Genomic DNA, 17805 nt, shown 5'->3' on the forward strand with positions numbered 1-17805 from the left:
AGAGAAGGGTAAGACCGGCCGACCCCAAATCACAGGATGAGGACAGGACCCAGAGGTGAGTTATATTTATTCTGAGGGTATTGGCTGGAACTAGTAAACCGAATAAATCATTTGAATCCAAAACTTCTCCTTTTCCATGAAAAAACAACTGTATTTGTTGTTGCAGTCATTATTGGTTATATAACTAGTGTTTTGGATGTGTGCTAGATGCTAAAACAAATTATGTTAAGACAAAATTAAGCCTGTTCCTTAGAATGTGTGTGTGTGTGTGTGTTTAAACAATTCAAGTAAAAACAGAAATTTTAACCAAAATTTAGTGAAAATACCTCTGACCAAGAAGATGACTTCCATTCCCCCATTATGCTTTGTCTAGGGGTGGGTCACCTCTGAGCCTACTTTCCCTTCAAGAGAACACTGATTCCAGAGTCTCTGTTTCTGGGGTGAGAAAGGGTGGCCCTTGGGTGGTGGTTGCTGCTGTCACTTTGAGCCCTATTTCAGTAAATAGCTTGTTTCCAATTAAAATCTTCCCGTCTTTGCACCCTTGCTGCTTTTATTAAAGAAATAAAAATTAAAATAGAATGGATCAAAAGATGTTAAAAAGCTCTCCATTAAAAGTATCATAGGTCCTTCCTGAAGAAGGAGTATTAATAGAACTCTTCCTTTTTAAAGCAATTAATTAGGCATTTGATACATCAGGACAGGATCTGTTGCTCAGCTCACAGCTGTGACTGCATGTTAACACCCTGCTATACTTAGGCAAGAGGATATATGTTTACTTAAGATGTACACTGCAGACTGATTCAAATGATCCTCTAAGAAATGATACCACCTTAATCTTTAAATTACTTCTGAAATGTAAATACAGCAGTGCTGAATTCAGCTAATAAACACACACACAGAAGTAATTTTCTATTCCCAATAAAGGATGATAGATTTTTAAAAAAACCTTCTTTGAGGAGATCTCACTCTTTTCAAATCATGAGAAAGAAACCTAGGAAAGTGAGGTGGCATCTGAAAGCCACCCAAAGTTGGAAGGAAACATTTCAGAGATCACACTCTGTGAAGATGTTATATAATTATTCTATTAACGTTTTTATTTTTATTTATGCTTTCATTTTAAAATGAGCACAAGCAGCATAGGCATTATTATAATTATTTTTAATTTTTAGTTAGAGGGTAATTGCTTTGCAGTGTTGTGTTAATTTCTGCCCCACAACAGCGTGAAGCAGCCAGAGGTGTACATATGCCCCCTCCCTCTTGGGCTCCCATCCCTCTAGGCTGTCACAGAGCTCCAGGTTGAGCTCCCTGTGTTATACAGCAATTTCCTACTAGCTGTCTGTTTTGCATATGGTAATATGTATCTTTCAAGGCTACTCTCTCAATCCCCACCCTCTCCTTTCCCGCTGTTTCCACAAGCCTGTTCTCTACGTCTGTATCTCTATTCCTGCTCTGCAAATGTTCATCAATACTATTTTTGCAGATTCCATATACATGTGTTAATAGATGATATTTTTTTCTCTTTCTGACTTACTTCACTCTGTGTAACAGGCTCTAGGTTCATCCACCTCACTAGAACTGACTCAAATCTGTTTCTTTTTATGACCGAGTAATAGTCCATTGCATATATGTACCACAATTCCTTTATCCATTCATCTGTCAGTGGACATCTAGGTGGCTTCTGTGTAGCATAGGCATTCTTTATCTGTAGTGAGTATATGCAGGCTGAGTGTCAATAGGATATGAATGGAATATGACTTCTCTTCTGAAATAACTCACAGTTAATTCAGAGAGACTAACATGTCTGTCAATACAATGTGAGGCAGGCTGCCGTGGACATGTAAACCAAAAGCAACAGAGGCACGAAGGAGATGGTATTTTATGCTGCTTGAATCAGAGGATGTAATGGTAGGAAAGCTCTAGCCAGGAGAATTTTTTTGAGTTAGAGTTGAAGAATGAATGAGCTTCTGCCAAACCGAGAAGGGACTGAGTCAGGAGAAGGTAACTCCAAGATAATCAAAATTAAAAGAATTAATGAAAGTCAGAATGACAAATGTAGGGATGGACAGGTTGTTGTGGGGCTGAGTGACCCATTTACAGATGATTGTGTTAAGGATTGGGCCATGTCTTAAAGGTCTTTGAATCCTGTCCCAAGACTTGGATATTGTATTAACCATAGAATGGCAGCCAGCATGATGTTTTGGGCATGGAGTTGACAGACTATGTATGTGAGAAGAGTGTTTCTGTCAACAGAAGACAGAACTGGGAAGACCAACGACAAAGAACTAGGAAAGCTATTTTAATGCAACGCATAGTAAGTAGGAACCAAATCAGGAGCCAGTTCCAGGCACAGGACAATATAATCTAACCAGAGTTAGGGCTCAATGCATACTGCTCAAGGGTGCATTCCATGCCACCATGTGTGACTCCCTGAATTAATACGTATCAGCATTTAAGTGTTACCAACAAGGGTTCTTGGCCTTCTTAATCAATCGAAATTGATCAGAGTCCAGACAAGAAATTTAGGCAAGGCTTTACTGGGGACACTGCTGCAGCAGCAGGGAGACAAAACCCAAGCACAGGTTCCCTTGCTTGCTAACTCCCCAAGGGGAGCGGAAACTTGTTCCTTGTAAGGGGTGAGGATAGGGCTGTGTCTGGGGATCAGGCCAGAGGAGTGGGTTGCGTGGTTTGCCCATCCCTTTTTAGGTGGCGTTGTGTGCAGGGGGCATGCCCAGTACCCTGGTTTTGCTCCAGGCTCCTCAGAAGTGGCACTTGGTCTCTTTGTATCTTTTTTGGTCTTTTTGTGTCTTTCATCCAGAATTTGCCCTAAGTGCCCATGCACGCAGTTATTTCTAGTCCCATACAGTTTCTTCGTATTTTGTTGCTCCAGGACAGGGTTATCCAGGTGCAAGCACAGCTGCATTGCAGCAAAGGGTCCCAGGCCCCAGCCTATCTCATAAGGAGATTTTAGATGAAAAGCCTGATCTCAACAAAGCAGCAGAATTATTGTTACTGGGTCAGAGTATATGCTTTTAGAACATAGTAGTTATTTTCCAAGAAACCTTAACCAGGTAAACCGAAGCCCAGAGAACCAGAATTTACAAGAAAGAGGTGCTTCTTATTAACGAACTCCTGTTAGTCTCCACGTGAAGGTCAGAGAAGGCAAGTTGCCTACACCTTTTCCAGCCAGCAGAAGAAGACAGACTATATAATTTATACTCTGTGGATGGACAGTGAAGGAATAGGCCGTGAGTGGATTCTGGTCTCTCTGCTTCAGTCAACTTAATCTTCACTTGCCCACACTGACTCAGAGGCAAGTGGAAAATAAGTGGAATAATGATGTTCTGGACAGTTCATCTGCCACCACAGACCATGACTCTGAGTTCTATGGGTTTGATGGGTAATTATGTCTTCAGAGTCTTCAGCGAAAACTTCTTGGAGATGCAGCCAGGGTCCCCTGCCGCTTTCCCAGGAGTGGTTGGTGCGGTGACAGGCAGTACCCCCTGGACACGTAACTGGACAAACTCCTAACCTCTCTGTTCTTCAGAACCTAGTGCATTTATCTGCCCATTTACAGAGGAACATGAGCTAGAATGAGCAAAATGAAGTCCTAATTGCTAACTGCCTAAAGGCAGAGGTATGGAGAGTTTACTTTAGGTGCCTGCCATCGCCAGCAGCATGCAACCAGAGAAACAAGTCACAAGCTGTCCTTCCAAATTTAGATTTTATTTCCTTGTTGGGAGATGACTCGCAAACGTTTGCTTTCAGCTGTTAAAGAACAAATGGGGTCATCAAAAGCCACCTGCCAGTCTTTGTAACTGAACACATCTGTGGAGGGTGACATGGCCGTAAATGTTGTTTTCTTGGAATTCATTGGTGTCACATTTGACGTCACCCCGTAGGACCCTAGGAAGCATCAAAGCAACATGGCACCAAAGCCCAGATACCACAGGGCTGGGGGACTATGCTGGGAAACTCGGGGAACACCATTCCTTCTCCACTGCTGCTGGCAAAGCCTCTTCCCTTTCAAAGAATATTGCCGTTTTCATTATCGAAACTTGTCTGATGCCTCTAGTTCTGACGACTTTAAAAAATTGAAGTATAGCTGATTGATATCGTTGAGTTCATTTTGGTTGTACAGCAAAGTGATTCATATATATGTACCTATATATGAATACATGCATATATTCATATGCATGTATTCATATATGTGTGTATGCATATACATGTTCTCTTTTCTTTTCTTTTCCAGTATGGTTTATCACAATATTGAATGTAGCTCCCTCTGCTCTACAGTAGGACCTTGCTGTTTATCCATTCTCTGTGTAACAGTTGGCATCTGCTGACCCCAAGCTCCCAATCCATTCCTCCTCCACTCCCCCTCCTCCTCTCAAGCACAGGTCTATTCTCGACATCTGTGGGGCAACTTTTTTTGATTTGACTTATCTCTGTAAACAAAATTAACCTGACAGAAAATGTCAATATTTATTTGTTTTTCTTTGTGATTGTACCTCTTATTACTTTCTCTCTTCAGATTGTGGAAAGTCCTCTTGAACTCAAGAACACTTCCTTCCTATGAGGTTGTCTTTTTTTTTTTTATAATAATAGAAATAGCAGCAGTAGTAAGTGCCATGTATGGAAGACTCCGTGAATACCAGGTCTCATGCCTACTGCTTTATATGGTTTACATACAGCATTTCATTGAAATCTCTAGAAACTCTATGAGGTAAATGTTTTTATAGCACCAGTTAGCACTTGAGGACTCTGAGGTTCAGATAAATTAAAGAGAAAGCTGGGAAAACAGCCCTTGGCTTTAAAATGCTGTGTGTGTGCATGCACATTCAGTCATGTCTCCCTCTTTGCGACCCCATGGATTGTAGCCCATCGGGCTCTTGTCCATGGGGTTTTCCAGGCAAGAACCCTGGAGTTGCCATTTTCTGCTCCAGGGAATCTTCCCAACCCAGGGATCAAACCCACATTTCCTGCATTGGCAGGAAGATTCTTTATGACTGCACCATCTGGGAAGCCTTAAAAATCCTGAATCTTTTACCTAATCTACCTAGGAGTTTGATGTTACCTCACTCTGATGGGATAAGTAGATTCCTGAAAATTGGCACATAACATGGAAATGCTTAGATTAAATCTGTATTTAAAGCCATTAAGAGCCCATGTTGAAGAAACTAGTGGTGAAGATACTTTGTTCACATTGTGTGTAACATTGAAGAAATATAAGTTTTCTATATCAGTGAACATAATTTTTTCATAACTCTTAATATCATAATTTGGGATATTTCTGAAAGCTGCTGGATCCCATGTCCTGGCTATTATAAACAGTGCTGTGATGAATAATGTTCTAATGAGGTGGATGAAACTGGAGCCTATTATACAGAGTGAAGTAAGCCAGAAAGAAAAACACCAACACTGTATACTAACACATTTATATGGAATTTAGAAAGACGGTAACAATAACCCTGTATATGAGACAGCAAAAGAGACACTGATGTATATAACAGTCTTTTGGACTCTGTGGGAGAGGGAGAGGGTGGGATGCTTTGGGAGAATGGCATTGAAACATGTATAATATCATATATGAAATGAGTTACCAGTCCAGGTTCTATGCATGATACTGGATGCTTGGGGCTGGTGCAGTGGGACGACCCAGAGGGATGGTATGGGGAGGGAGGAGGGAGGAGGGTTCAGGATGGGGAACATGTGTATACCTGTGGTGGATTCATGTTGATGTATGGCAAAACCAATACAATATTGTAAAGTTAAAAAATTAAAAATTTAAAAAAAAACAGTAAAAAAAAAAGAAAAAAAGAAAGCTGCTGGAGATTATAGGAACCTAAAACTCCCTTCCTTGTGATGAAATCCATCATCCCCTTTTTATGTGAGTGACGTTTCTATCATATGATCTTTGATATTCTTACCTGGACACACCCAGATGTTCTTGTCTTTTTTCCTTTGAAGAATGCCTTTTCAATGGGTTATGTCAGCACATCCTAGAACACAGCTATTTCACAAAAATTATTTAGTAATTACCTAAATAAAGTCAATCATGAAAGCTGTCCTTCCTTATAGATACCCGAGGAGTTTGGCATGCAAATTGGACCTACATGAGTTTGGGTGAACTCCAGGAGTTGGTGATGGACAGGGAGGCCTGGCGTGCTGCAATTCATGGGGTCGCAAAGAGTCAGACACGACTGAGCGAGTGAACTGAACTGAATTGATATTGCTCAAAGGTCTAGAAAATATATCATGAAACGACTCACAACAGGTGATAGTCACCCTCATCCTCACAGTGGTTTCTGAACACCCAGTGTCCCTTCTTCCTTGTAGAATTCCATGTCTTCTACCCGAAGTGCCCATGATCCAAATAGGCCCCTTGTTTTCCCCTATTGTTGAATGATACTGATTCTGGAATGAATCCAGAATGAAGCCCCAGATCTCACTCTTAACTGGGATTTGCTGACTATGAGTCCTTTGCAAAAAAAAAAAAATGTTTCTCTAAATTTTACTTTTGCATTTGTAAAATAATGCTAATAAAACCATCATATTTATATAAAAAGAGAAGAAATACATATAGCAGCTCCTCTACTGAAAGAAAATAAGATGCAGGAGTCTATACATTCATAAGGCGTGCAATCTGTTTATGAGGATTTTCTTTTAAAAAGTAATATATTGGCTTAAATAATTTTAGTTTGGTAGAGTCAATGAGTGTGATGTGTGGTACATGGGGATATTATCTGATGTTTCTTAGTCTTACTATAGGTCACTATTGAATCCCACCAAACCCTTCCCCAACTCTGTCATAATTCAGCCTTGTGGCAACTTAACACAGTACTCATACAGGAATGCCTGCTGCTGCTGCTAAGTTGCTTCAGCCGTGTCCGACTCTGTGCGACCCCATAGACGGCAGCCCACCAGGCTCCACCGTCCCTGGGATTCTCCAGGCAAGGGAATGGGTTGCCATTTCCTTCTCCAATGCAGGAAAGTGAAAAGTGAAAGGGAAGTCGCTCAGTCCTGTCCGACTCTTAGCGACCCCATGGACTGCAGCCCACCAGGCTCCTCCGTCCATGGGATTTTCCAGGCAAGAGTGCTGGAGTGGGGTGCCATCACCTTCTCCGACAGGAATGCCTAAACCTGGGCTATATCCAGATTCATATGGGATGCTTGGGTTTCATTTGTTTATTGTGATAAAATATACATAACATAACACTTAAAATTCTAACCATTTTTAAGTGCAGAGTTCTATGGCATTAAATGCATTTACCTGTGGAGCAACTCTCCCCTCCCCAGAATTCCCAACTGAAGCTCTGTACTCATTAAATACTAACACCACATCCCTCCCTCCTCCTTGCCTAGGTTAACACCTAGGCTTCATATTTTAATTACAAGCAGTACCAGATAAACTCATGCTAACTGCTATAACAACTAAACCCTCAAGCTTATAATGGCTCGAGTTTCTCTGACTCTGTAAAGTAGAAAAACAATGTTCCTAATTGACAGGCAGTTCTTCTCACAGGTCCATTCCAGAATTCTTACAGAATTTAGACTCCTCCATCATGATGTGGGGCTTCCCAAGTGGCTCAATGGTAAAGAATCTGCCTTCCAATGCAGGAAGATGCAAAAGATGCAGGTTTGATCACTGGGTTGAGACTATACCCTGCAGTAGGAAATGACAACCCACTCCCATATTCTTTTCTGGGAAATACCATGAAGAGGAGCCTGGCAGGCTACAGTCCATGGGGTCACAAAGAGTCGGACATGACTGAATGACTGAGCACACACGTCATCAGCGTATGGTTCCAAAGTCTGCCTGCTGCTATGTGGCTCCTCTCGCCAGGCCTGGAATCAGCATGGACATGTGCACTCACACTCATTGGTTAAACCCAGTGCCATGGGTTCATCTAGGCTTCACGGGGGCCAGGACATAGGATCCAGTGCACGGAGAAGGAGAAATGAGTTTGAGGAGGAGCCAGCCAGTCTCAGTCATATCAGTGAAAGTAAGAGTGTATATATACCCAAGAATCACCATTCATCCCCTTAAACTTTGCTTTCACTTTTCTCTTTGGAAACTTAATTTGCCCTGTCAGAAAAACAGATTTCATTTAAAATATTTCCCTGAAACAAAATAAAACTTGTAAAATTGAAATGAACATATAATTCCACTGAGATGCAAGAGGTAGCATCTAGAAATAGAATCCTTAAGAAACAGTTGAGTGGCTTAGAAGGAACTCTTTCTTCACATTCAATTACACGAGACTTGTGAGGATATAAATATCTAAAACCATGTATGTCTTTAAAGCTAACTTGAGAGGTTCTTGTTTCTAATGTGTTAGGATCTATATCCATAGGATTTGTCTTCTCTTAATATGTACTATAAATCCCACCATGATCAGCCTATTAATTCATTTGTTTGGAACCACTAAGGAAGATCCCCTGGAGGAGACCATGGCAAACCACTCCAGTTTTCTTGCCTGTAAAATCCCATGGACCGAGAAGCCTGGCATGCTACAGTCCATAGAGTCACAAAGGGTCAGACACAACAGAAGCGACTTAGCATTTGCACACACACTAAGGAAGGTTTTAATTGGAAAATGAATGGGAATCCTGTAGTAGTGGCTTGAAGAAAAGGCAGGAAGATGTGTATTGTACTTCCTCCCCACACAGGAGGGAGTCTACTTCCTTTTGCTAACTTCACTTAACGTAACCACAGGACTTCAATCTCTATACACATCGGCATTTAGCATCTGCCTTTCCCTTTCCTATAATGGAAGAAAATAATGCATTGGTTGGCAGTACTGACAAAGACTGACTTGTGGAATAATCGAAACTCTAATTTCTGTCATTAGCTCAGTGTTTGCAAGATGCATCTCCCTGCCTGCACTCCAGATGTTCATTCTTATTTTACTAGCTCTTTGTTATGAGTTTTGACGCTAAATGGTAAAGTGTCAAGGGGAAAGACTTTAGTACGCAAGGTTCATGGGAACGGCATAAACTTGAACTCCCCAGAAACCCTGCAACATTTATTTGTAGGCCCTTCCAGTCCGTTTGCCTCCCAGAGTGAGCCTCTGAGACCTTGCCTTACATGCAGCGTCGACAGGAAAGGAACCTTTGGATCCACCTTACTGCTCTCGCTTGTTAAGTAAAGGTTGTGCCTGAAAGTGTTCACGTGGGAATCATCTTTTCCTGTGACTTTCGTTTCCCAGGGAACGAGCAGTGAACACGTCGCAGCCCGGGTCCCTCCAGTTCACCGTGGGGAACCTGAAGCCAGAAGCCATGTACACCTTCCGGGTTGCAGCCTACAACCAGTGGGGGCCTGGGGAGAGCTCTCAGCCCATCAAGGTGGCCACTCAGCCTGAGTGTGAGTATGCGACGGGAAGGGCCAAATTAGGAAGTGCTCGTTTTCGTAGGTGATATCTTTGAATCCCTTCATAGTAGTTTATTGAGGTGACAAAATAGAAGATTTCTGGAGCAACACATTTACCCTGAAGGTTTTTAAAGATAAGATAACTTTTTAACAAAATGGTCTCCTCACTTTGGTGGGTCTGCAGAGCAACAAATTAACAACTAGGAAGGCCTGATCCATCCATCCGGTCTACATATCCACTCCCGAGTGAGTGAGTGACTCTAGCTGCCAGAACTTCATCATCAGCATTGGGGTTCAGCCTCCTGCACTGATTTTTTTTTTTTTCAGATTTTTCCGAGTTTGTGTATGAAAAGTATTACATCAGAGAAAAACCAATGGTGTAGGACTTCTCAGTACAGGGGCTTATTCAGTAACTTGCTCATACACTGAATGCCATACAGAAGCTTCCAAAAGCAAACCCAGATTCAAGAAATGTAAATCGATAATTTCTACTGGGCAATCTCACTATCCTGTCATGTAAATGACTATATTAAGCTCCACAAACAAAATAATGCTGCTAAATATTCTCTGACCAAATTATAATTTAGTGATTTCTCCTTTTATCAAGGAACAAACAGCCCCCCAAACTGCACTTTTAAAAGAGAGTTCTGTATTTCTTACAACATTTTGAATTTTCTACTAAAATTCTGATGTTATTTGGAAAGATTGATTGCCAATGAGTTGTTTGCCAACTTTATTTTGTTAAGAGTTTTAAAAAGTTGTAGTCTAACGGTTAAATGAACTAAATGACTGCTTATAATGAAGTTCATCCGTTGTTTAGACATTTAGACACCTAGTTTCATCTACTCCTGTTTGTATTTTTTTTTTCAAATGATGCTGTTTTATTTGTATTCCCAATCATTTTATTTAAAACTCTATCTATCTTCAAAATCACCTCACATGCTTTTGGAAGAACATGAAGTAGAAATCAGAAATATTTTAATTGGTAAATAAGAGAAAATAATCTTTGGATTAGGTTACTTGTTAGGGATTTGAAATCAGCAAGTTAAAGAAGATTCTGAGAGGTAGTCTGGGTGCTGGCACCATGTTTTACTCTGGGCAGAATCTCTGTTCCTTTTCTCATGTAGCCAAGACTTCAAAAGACCAGATGAGAACAGATTGGGATAAAGGATTTGTTGGGGGTGAGGAGAAGACTAAGCTGTACAAGTCTGAGAGATACGTGCATCACAGAAATAAAACCTCACACAGCATCTTTAAAGCCATAGAAATGTGCAGATTTCAGGTCATATATAGAAAATGCAGGCACCCAAGCAGGACCAGCTAAATAATTTGCAGGATCCAGAAGCTACAGCAGCACATCAATCCTTGCTCTACGTGGGACCCTCCTTAGCATGGGGCCTTGTGCAGCTTCCTTGTCACGTGCCAGCAAAGGTGGTCCCGCTTCCAGGTTTCTCTTCTAAAGAATGTTTTGTTGCTCTTTGGGTTTAAATCACTAGATAATGCTGATTTCCACTTCATAGTGTTAATGGTCACATATGATTTGAGACATCAATTTTCCCATTGACTCTCTCTTTATAGATCATACATATATATAGATAATCAATGACTTTTTTTTTCTTTTTTTTAATTAATTTTATTTTATTTTTAAACTTTACATAATTGTATTAGTTTTGCCAAATATCAAAATGAATCCATCACAGGTATACATGTGCTCCCCATCCTGATAATCAATGACTTTTATAAATATTTGGTATTTTTAATCAATAAACTGAATAAAAACAAATTAGGTCTATATATATATATATATACATACATATATACATATATGTTTAAATGGTATACGCCATATTGTGTACACAGACTGATAGTTGAAAAACCCATAAAAATTCTCTAAAAAGATCTTGTTCAGTTTTTTCATGGTAGAACTTAAACTTTAAAAGCATGTTCATTTTCAGAAGATCCAATTTCTATGGATTGTCTGAATCCTTTGCTTCCTAATCCGACTATTATCCCCGGAATTGTTTTTGTGTACTTTTCTGGGCTGACTGGCTATGATTACATTACATTGCTGATAAAAATTCTACAGTCAGCCTCATTTCTAAGACTGAGCAATGTTCTTTATCTTCTATCAATACCATTTTTCCTAAGTATCCAGCTTGAAAATCAATTTCCAGAATTTGTTTTTAAAGGCCAACCTTTCCAAGTCAAGAGAGAAGAAAGTCTTCCACTTGGAAACTGACTAATAGTAATACCTCATTTCATTAAAAAAAAATAATAAAGTACTCATGATACAATGTGTTTGGTATAATTAATAATAAAAAAATCAGTCTGTGATTATTTGTATTACACACATATGGCATTAGCTTTTATAAAGCGCAAGCAATGGTATAATTCAACTGACAAGTATAGTTAATGAATATCCACTGTGTTTCTAACACTGTTCACAGTGACTGAGACACATTAAGAAAGCATAGCTATGTAATGAGTAATAGCACTTAAAGTTCCAAGAAGCTTCTTAAGGAAGCAAATGTTTTAAATATGTAACAATAATAAAATAGGTAAGGAAACTTGCAAGAATTTGTTCAATGAAATGTAAGAACTCTGAATCGTAGATTTGCTTATGAGCCCCTTACCTGTGATGGCCTCTGGCATACGCTCAGCCTCTGTGTGTGGTACCAAATTGAATCTTGGAGATAAGAGTTTTGGGTGAGTTAGGAAAGAATAGCTTTATTGCTTTGCCAGTCAAAGGGGGACACAGTGGGCTCCTACCCTCAAAAACTACGTGTCCCCACCCAGGGGAGTTTGCTGAGGAGTTTTATGTTCAAGAGTATAGTTGCTTGCCTTCCTTTTTATCTCTTCTCTTGATATAATCTTTATGAGCTGGTTCCTTTAGTCTGGTCTCAAGTGGTCTTTGGGCTTCCCAGGTGGCGCTACTGGAAAAGAACTCGCCTGCCAATGCAGGAGATGCCAGTTCTATCTCTGAGTCAGGAAGATCCCCTGCAGCAGGAGGGCATGGCAGTCCACTCCAGTATTCTTGCCTGGAGAATCCCATGGACAGAGGAGCCTGGCGGGCTACAATCCATGGGGTGGCAAAGAGCTGGACATGACTGAAGAGACTTAGCACACACGCATGCATGAGTGGTCTTCTCCAGTTGAAGAATGCTGCCATCTTCCATTTGCTGGGTTGTAATTCCATAAAGAACTTAGAGGCATTGTTGCATGTAGCCCTTGAGGCAGACCCAGGCCCCTGCCCCAAAGCTGCAGTGTTGTTTCTTAGCCCTTCCTTCCTTGTCTTTGCATCCCTTTCCTTCCTGGATTAGCAACTGTTCGAATCTGCTTTTTGGAACTCCAGGAAGGTCATGGAGGCTGCGATCTGTTCCCTGCAGGGAACAGGGTTGGGTGTGGAATGGAAAGAATGGGAAGGCTTCTGTGTCCATCATGTCTAGGAGTCCCACAGGATCCTGCTTGCTTTCACGTACTATCTAGGCAGTTTTTATGCCTAAATCATCTTGTCCTCCTCCTCAAATAAGTGCTTTATTACAAAGACAGCCACCTTGATCCTTTATGTATCATCCATTCTTCCTCCTTCAGAAAGTAGTCTGAGAATTTTTATAGAAAACCACACTGGGCACTGGTCTCGGTAAGCATTTACTTAAAATTTAAGCATAAATGATACTAAGGCATAAAATAAAATTAAAAACTCGAATGAATAAAATCTGTTGCTTGTTGGTATTATCGTAGCATGCAAGTTATGTTTTCTCCAGAAAATGAAAGTGGAAAATTATCCTGTTTTTGACACATGAAGGTGTCTTAATTTCTTCACTAAGGGTAGTAATAGTGGCCTTAGCATGCTAACCACATGTTGGCCTTTAATGACAACAATTGTTTTATTAAATCACCTCTCTTTACATGTTGGCCTTTAATGTCAACAATTGTTTTATTAAATCACCTCTCTTTTTACACTATATGGAGTAAGAATTATTTCCTTCGCAGACCATTGTTTATTGGAGGGTGACCTGATTGTGTTTCATTGAGGACTTTTCTTGAATAATTAATCTCTTACTGAGCAGCTAGGTAGACAGGAGTAGTTCGGGCTAGATACACAGTACTTTTAGAATAGCTTTTTACATGTGCAAAACAGCCACCTCCTTCAGTTCATTTAGATTAAGAGTCTTGTGGCGCTCACTTGCTGCCTTTATTACAGATATTAGGATGAATAAATAATGTTATCATAACTAATAGGTAGGACATGTGTATTTTATCTTCTGTGTTAACACAAAAATGCCACTTTGGCAATTTAAAACTATTTCTAGGGTAAGGAGCACTTCATCTTCCCCAAGCCTGTTCAATGAAACACCGATTTCTGAGTAAGATCCAGCATCTTAGAGATCCCGTACTTTGTTGCCCCCTTCCCTCCTCTCCTGTGCTGTTTCTTCTCTCCCTCCCCTTCCTCCCCTGTCTTTCTCCTCCTCTTTCTCTTCTCTCTCAGCTTCTTATAAGCTCATCTTTCTATGTTTTTAGAGAAAGTTCAAAGGCTGAGTTTATTACTTGGTTAGAATTTCAGAATCTAGAGGCAGAGGCAGGGGGGATGTTTTCATTTTTCTCTCCCTGACAAAATGATCTTATCTTTTGAAAATGGGTCCCGTCTGGGTATGCAATTGCTTGCTCATTTTATCACGGTTTTTCCAAATGTGATGTAGTAATTGTACACTAAAATGACATAGCTTTTATACAAATTGAATTTCAAGTTTTTCATATTATTTGAAAATATAAACTCTATTATGAAAACCATATTCTCAAGGAATCAACCCTGATAGAAAATATGTCTGAAATATGAATCAGCCAGCAAGTGTTTCTGAAAGTGCATACATACTGCAGTAATCATTTAAAGAGATCACCAGCCCAAGATCCAGTTTATGAAATAATCACCCAGAATACAAAGGCTTGATTTATAGGCAGGTTTGTGTCTCCTGATTCTATCTTCCTTGGGCTAACTCCTTGCTCCTTCCCTCTGCCTTTATAGTATGTAATTTCTCCACTGTATTATCAGCCGGATTTAAGTCCCTGCATGCTTAAGACTTGTCTAATCTTTTCATGCCACATGTGGAGGATTTTTGAATTATTATTTGGGGTCCTTTAAGATGCCGTTAAGGCAGTTTAATCTTGAAGGATATTAAAATGGACCACATACTGTCTGGAGGCTCGAGTTAGAGTGGGGAGCCTATTTGCTAGACCACAACCCAATTATCCACAAAACCCTTTTATAGTTAAGTGTTGTAAGTAATATTCTTAGTCCATTATATTCTTTACACTGAAAAGGCGAGTGAAAGCAACCACCAAATTGAGTGACTTTAAGATATATTATCTAGAGGAATAGATATATTTGCCTTTTTTGTCCATCCCTGAACATCTTTTTTTTTCTTTCTTTCTTTATTTTTATTCTATAAAGACTCTTCTTGTATAGTTGTTACGGAACTTGAAAAGTCTGTGAATATTATGTCTCCAAATATTACTGCCTATTTCTTAGGAGAATTGTCTTAATCTTTCTTTCTTAAGATTTTTTTTTTTTTGTCATGTGGATCATTTTAAAAGTCTTTATGGAATTTGTTACAATTCACTGCTTCTGTTTCATGTTTTGATATTTTGGTCATGAAGCCTGTGGGATCTTAGCCTGAACCTCAGATCAAACCCGCACTCCCTGCATTGGAAGGTAAAATCTTAACCCCCGGACCACCAGGAGCATCCCAAGTTTCTTAATCCTCGAAACCTCATTGTCCTCAATTATAAGTTGGAGATATTATTTACTCCTCTTCTTTATTCTCAAAGCTCAGCCTCTTTGGACACGGGTGCCAAACCAAACCTTGGAGATAAGAGTTTTTGGTGAAGTAGAAAAGAATAGCTTTATTGCTTTGCCAGGCAAAGAAGGACACAGTGGTCTCCTGCCTCTCTGAAAAGCTGTGCGTCCCAACCCAAGAGGACTTGACAAGGAGTTTCACAGCAACAGTTCAAGGGTGGGGCAACCGTTTCCCTCAGATTGGGACTGGAACCCACGTGGCTGGGACTCGAACCCAGCCAAACCCATGGTACCTGGTTTCAGGGTCTAATAAAGCTCAGGTTCTTAATGTCTCATCATAGAAAAAATTCAGAGAGAGACAGAGTGATAAGAAGCGGATTTATTCAGATTCAGAGAGAAGCGCACGCCACAGACGGAGTGTGAGCCATCACAGAGGGCGAATGTGGCTGCAAAATGTGGCTTGGTTAGTTTTTATAGGCTGGGTAATTTCATATGCTAATGAGTTGGAGGGTTATTCCGACTGTTTTTCGGAAGGGGTGGAAATTTCTGGGATTTGGTCCACCGCCCACTCCGTGGTCTTTTGACAGTGCCTTGGAACTGTCACGGCCCCTCTGGGTGTGTCCCTTCATTTGCTGCCTGAGGATCAAGATCTGGTCTTGGCTGCCATCTTGGTCCCACTTGATTCGAATCGGTTTATGCTGTGTCCTGGGGCTATGTCATTCTTTCAAAAGCTGTGTCCTCCGCCTTTCCCTCCTGTTATGGAATTGCTGACAACACTAGGGCATGTGCAGGGTCTCAGGTGGTCAGTCTTCTCATCTTGATGCGCTTTTGTGGTCCCTTGAATCCTGTCTCAGCTGATTTCTTGGCTGTTCCTCCCTTGATTATCAGCTATTCCAATCTGCCATTTGAAACTCAGCAAAGGCCATGGAGGCTGGAGTCTTGCCTATAAGAAATGGGACAAAAAGGTTTCCATGCCCACGAGCCCCACAGAGTCCTTCTCAGTTTCATTACCAGATTGTAAAGATGAAATGTGATAATCTATGGGAAGCCCCCGAGTCTTACCTGGCATCTAGTGTGCAATCAATAGAAGGAGGTTTCCTGCCCCTAATGGGATCAAATGGAAACATAATTCCAACTGCCTTGCACTTGCAACTAAAGTGGGACACTCAGTAGTGTAATCATAAGGTAATAAAGCTAATACAATACCTTATTGATAGTTTGTATTTGGCTTGATTACTATGTAATCAACCATTTATGGATTTTATTACTTTCCCTGCAATCATCCTCTCCCTGTTTAGCAGGCTGTTGCAAACTTGTTCGTTGTCTAATTTTGCTTCTTGGACATCTTTGCATCCCTAACTAAATTTTGAAGCTTTATGAGCAGAAAACACTCTATTATCCCATAAAATGTGACACAGCATTGCCATTTTGTGAATAGCTAGCTGGTTAACATTTGCTGGTAGAATCTGATTTGTACTTAATGTGTGGCAAAGATAATATGTTTCAGTAATAGTCATTCATCATGATTCTATAAATTAAGCAAACCAAGTAAATCATAGTTCTGTCTATCTCTTTCTTTCTTTTTTTTTTTTTAAAGTCACTTAACCCGGTTTCCAATTATTAACTGCACTGTGTGATGATTTGAGTGGATATCCGGGACAATGATGAAGGCAAAGTTGACTGTGAACCCATCAGCTGGTCCAGTTTTGTGTCATATACATGGCAATAGACTAGCAGTAGAAAGAAATAAATTTAAGCACTGGCATTCTATCTTTGTAGGTAACATACAAATGCTGGTATAGTTTCAAAATTCTTTCACTGCAGAAACGTTTTCAGGTATTACGGGATGGAAGACACTAAAGGCTTATGCCACAGCATTCCCAGCAACAGAAGCTAAAAGGAACCCATTCAGGTTCGGTGGTCAACTAGTGAGGTGGTATTATGTCTTCTACTGAGCGACTTCACTTCACTTTTCACTTTCATGCATGGGAGAAGGAAATGGCAACCCACTCCAGTGTTCTTGCTTGGAGAATCCCAGGGACGGCAGAGCCTGGTGGGCTGCCGTCTATGAGGTCGCAAAGAGTTGGACACAACTGAAGCGACTTAGCAGCAGCAGCAGCAGCATGTCTTCTACAGTGATGTATATTAGTGGAAGAATCAGAGGTAGGCTTGTGAAGATGGGTTGTTTACGCATGTTAGAAAAGTTTGAAGTGAGGGTGAGTCATTCTGTACTTATTCATCATTTATTCATTCAGGCAGTCATTCAAAATTATTCTTTTATGCTAAGTCCTAGATGTCCACGGTCCAGTACAGTTACCATTAGCTACATGTATCGATTTGCAGTTCAACACATTGATGTAAAATAAAATTAAAAATTCAGGCACACTAACCACAACTGTCAAATAGCACTTAAAATTTAAACAGAATTGAAAACTAAAAATCCAGCGCCTCATCAGTCACATTTCAGAAGTTCATATGTGACTACTGGCTGCTGCGTGGCACAGCAGAGAGCATTGGTATTATCAGAGAAAATTCTGTTGGGCCCCCTGCTTGAGACTCTCCTAGTACAGAGGATACAAAAGCAAGTCAGGTAATGCCCTGATTCCCAAGGAACTAGTATCTAACAGTTTTAAGCAGAACT

The 17805-nt window shown here is 40.4% G+C and overlaps 1 protein-coding gene across 1 annotated transcript in view; it reads left to right on the top strand.

Moving 5' to 3' along the window:
• Positions 1-17805, top strand: part of DCC (DCC netrin 1 receptor) — a 1293116-nt gene that overhangs the window by 875672 nt on the left and 399639 nt on the right. Inside the window, exon 9 of the mRNA XM_070779092.1 lies at positions 9210-9364. Within this exon, the coding sequence (XP_070635193.1) occupies positions 9210-9364 (155 nt within the window). The remainder of the gene's footprint in view (positions 1-9209; positions 9365-17805) is intronic.

Source organism: Bos indicus, chromosome 24 (assembly GCF_029378745.1).
Source record: "Bos indicus isolate NIAB-ARS_2022 breed Sahiwal x Tharparkar chromosome 24, NIAB-ARS_B.indTharparkar_mat_pri_1.0, whole genome shotgun sequence".
NCBI classification, from domain to species: Eukaryota; Metazoa; Chordata; class Mammalia; order Artiodactyla; family Bovidae; genus Bos; species Bos indicus.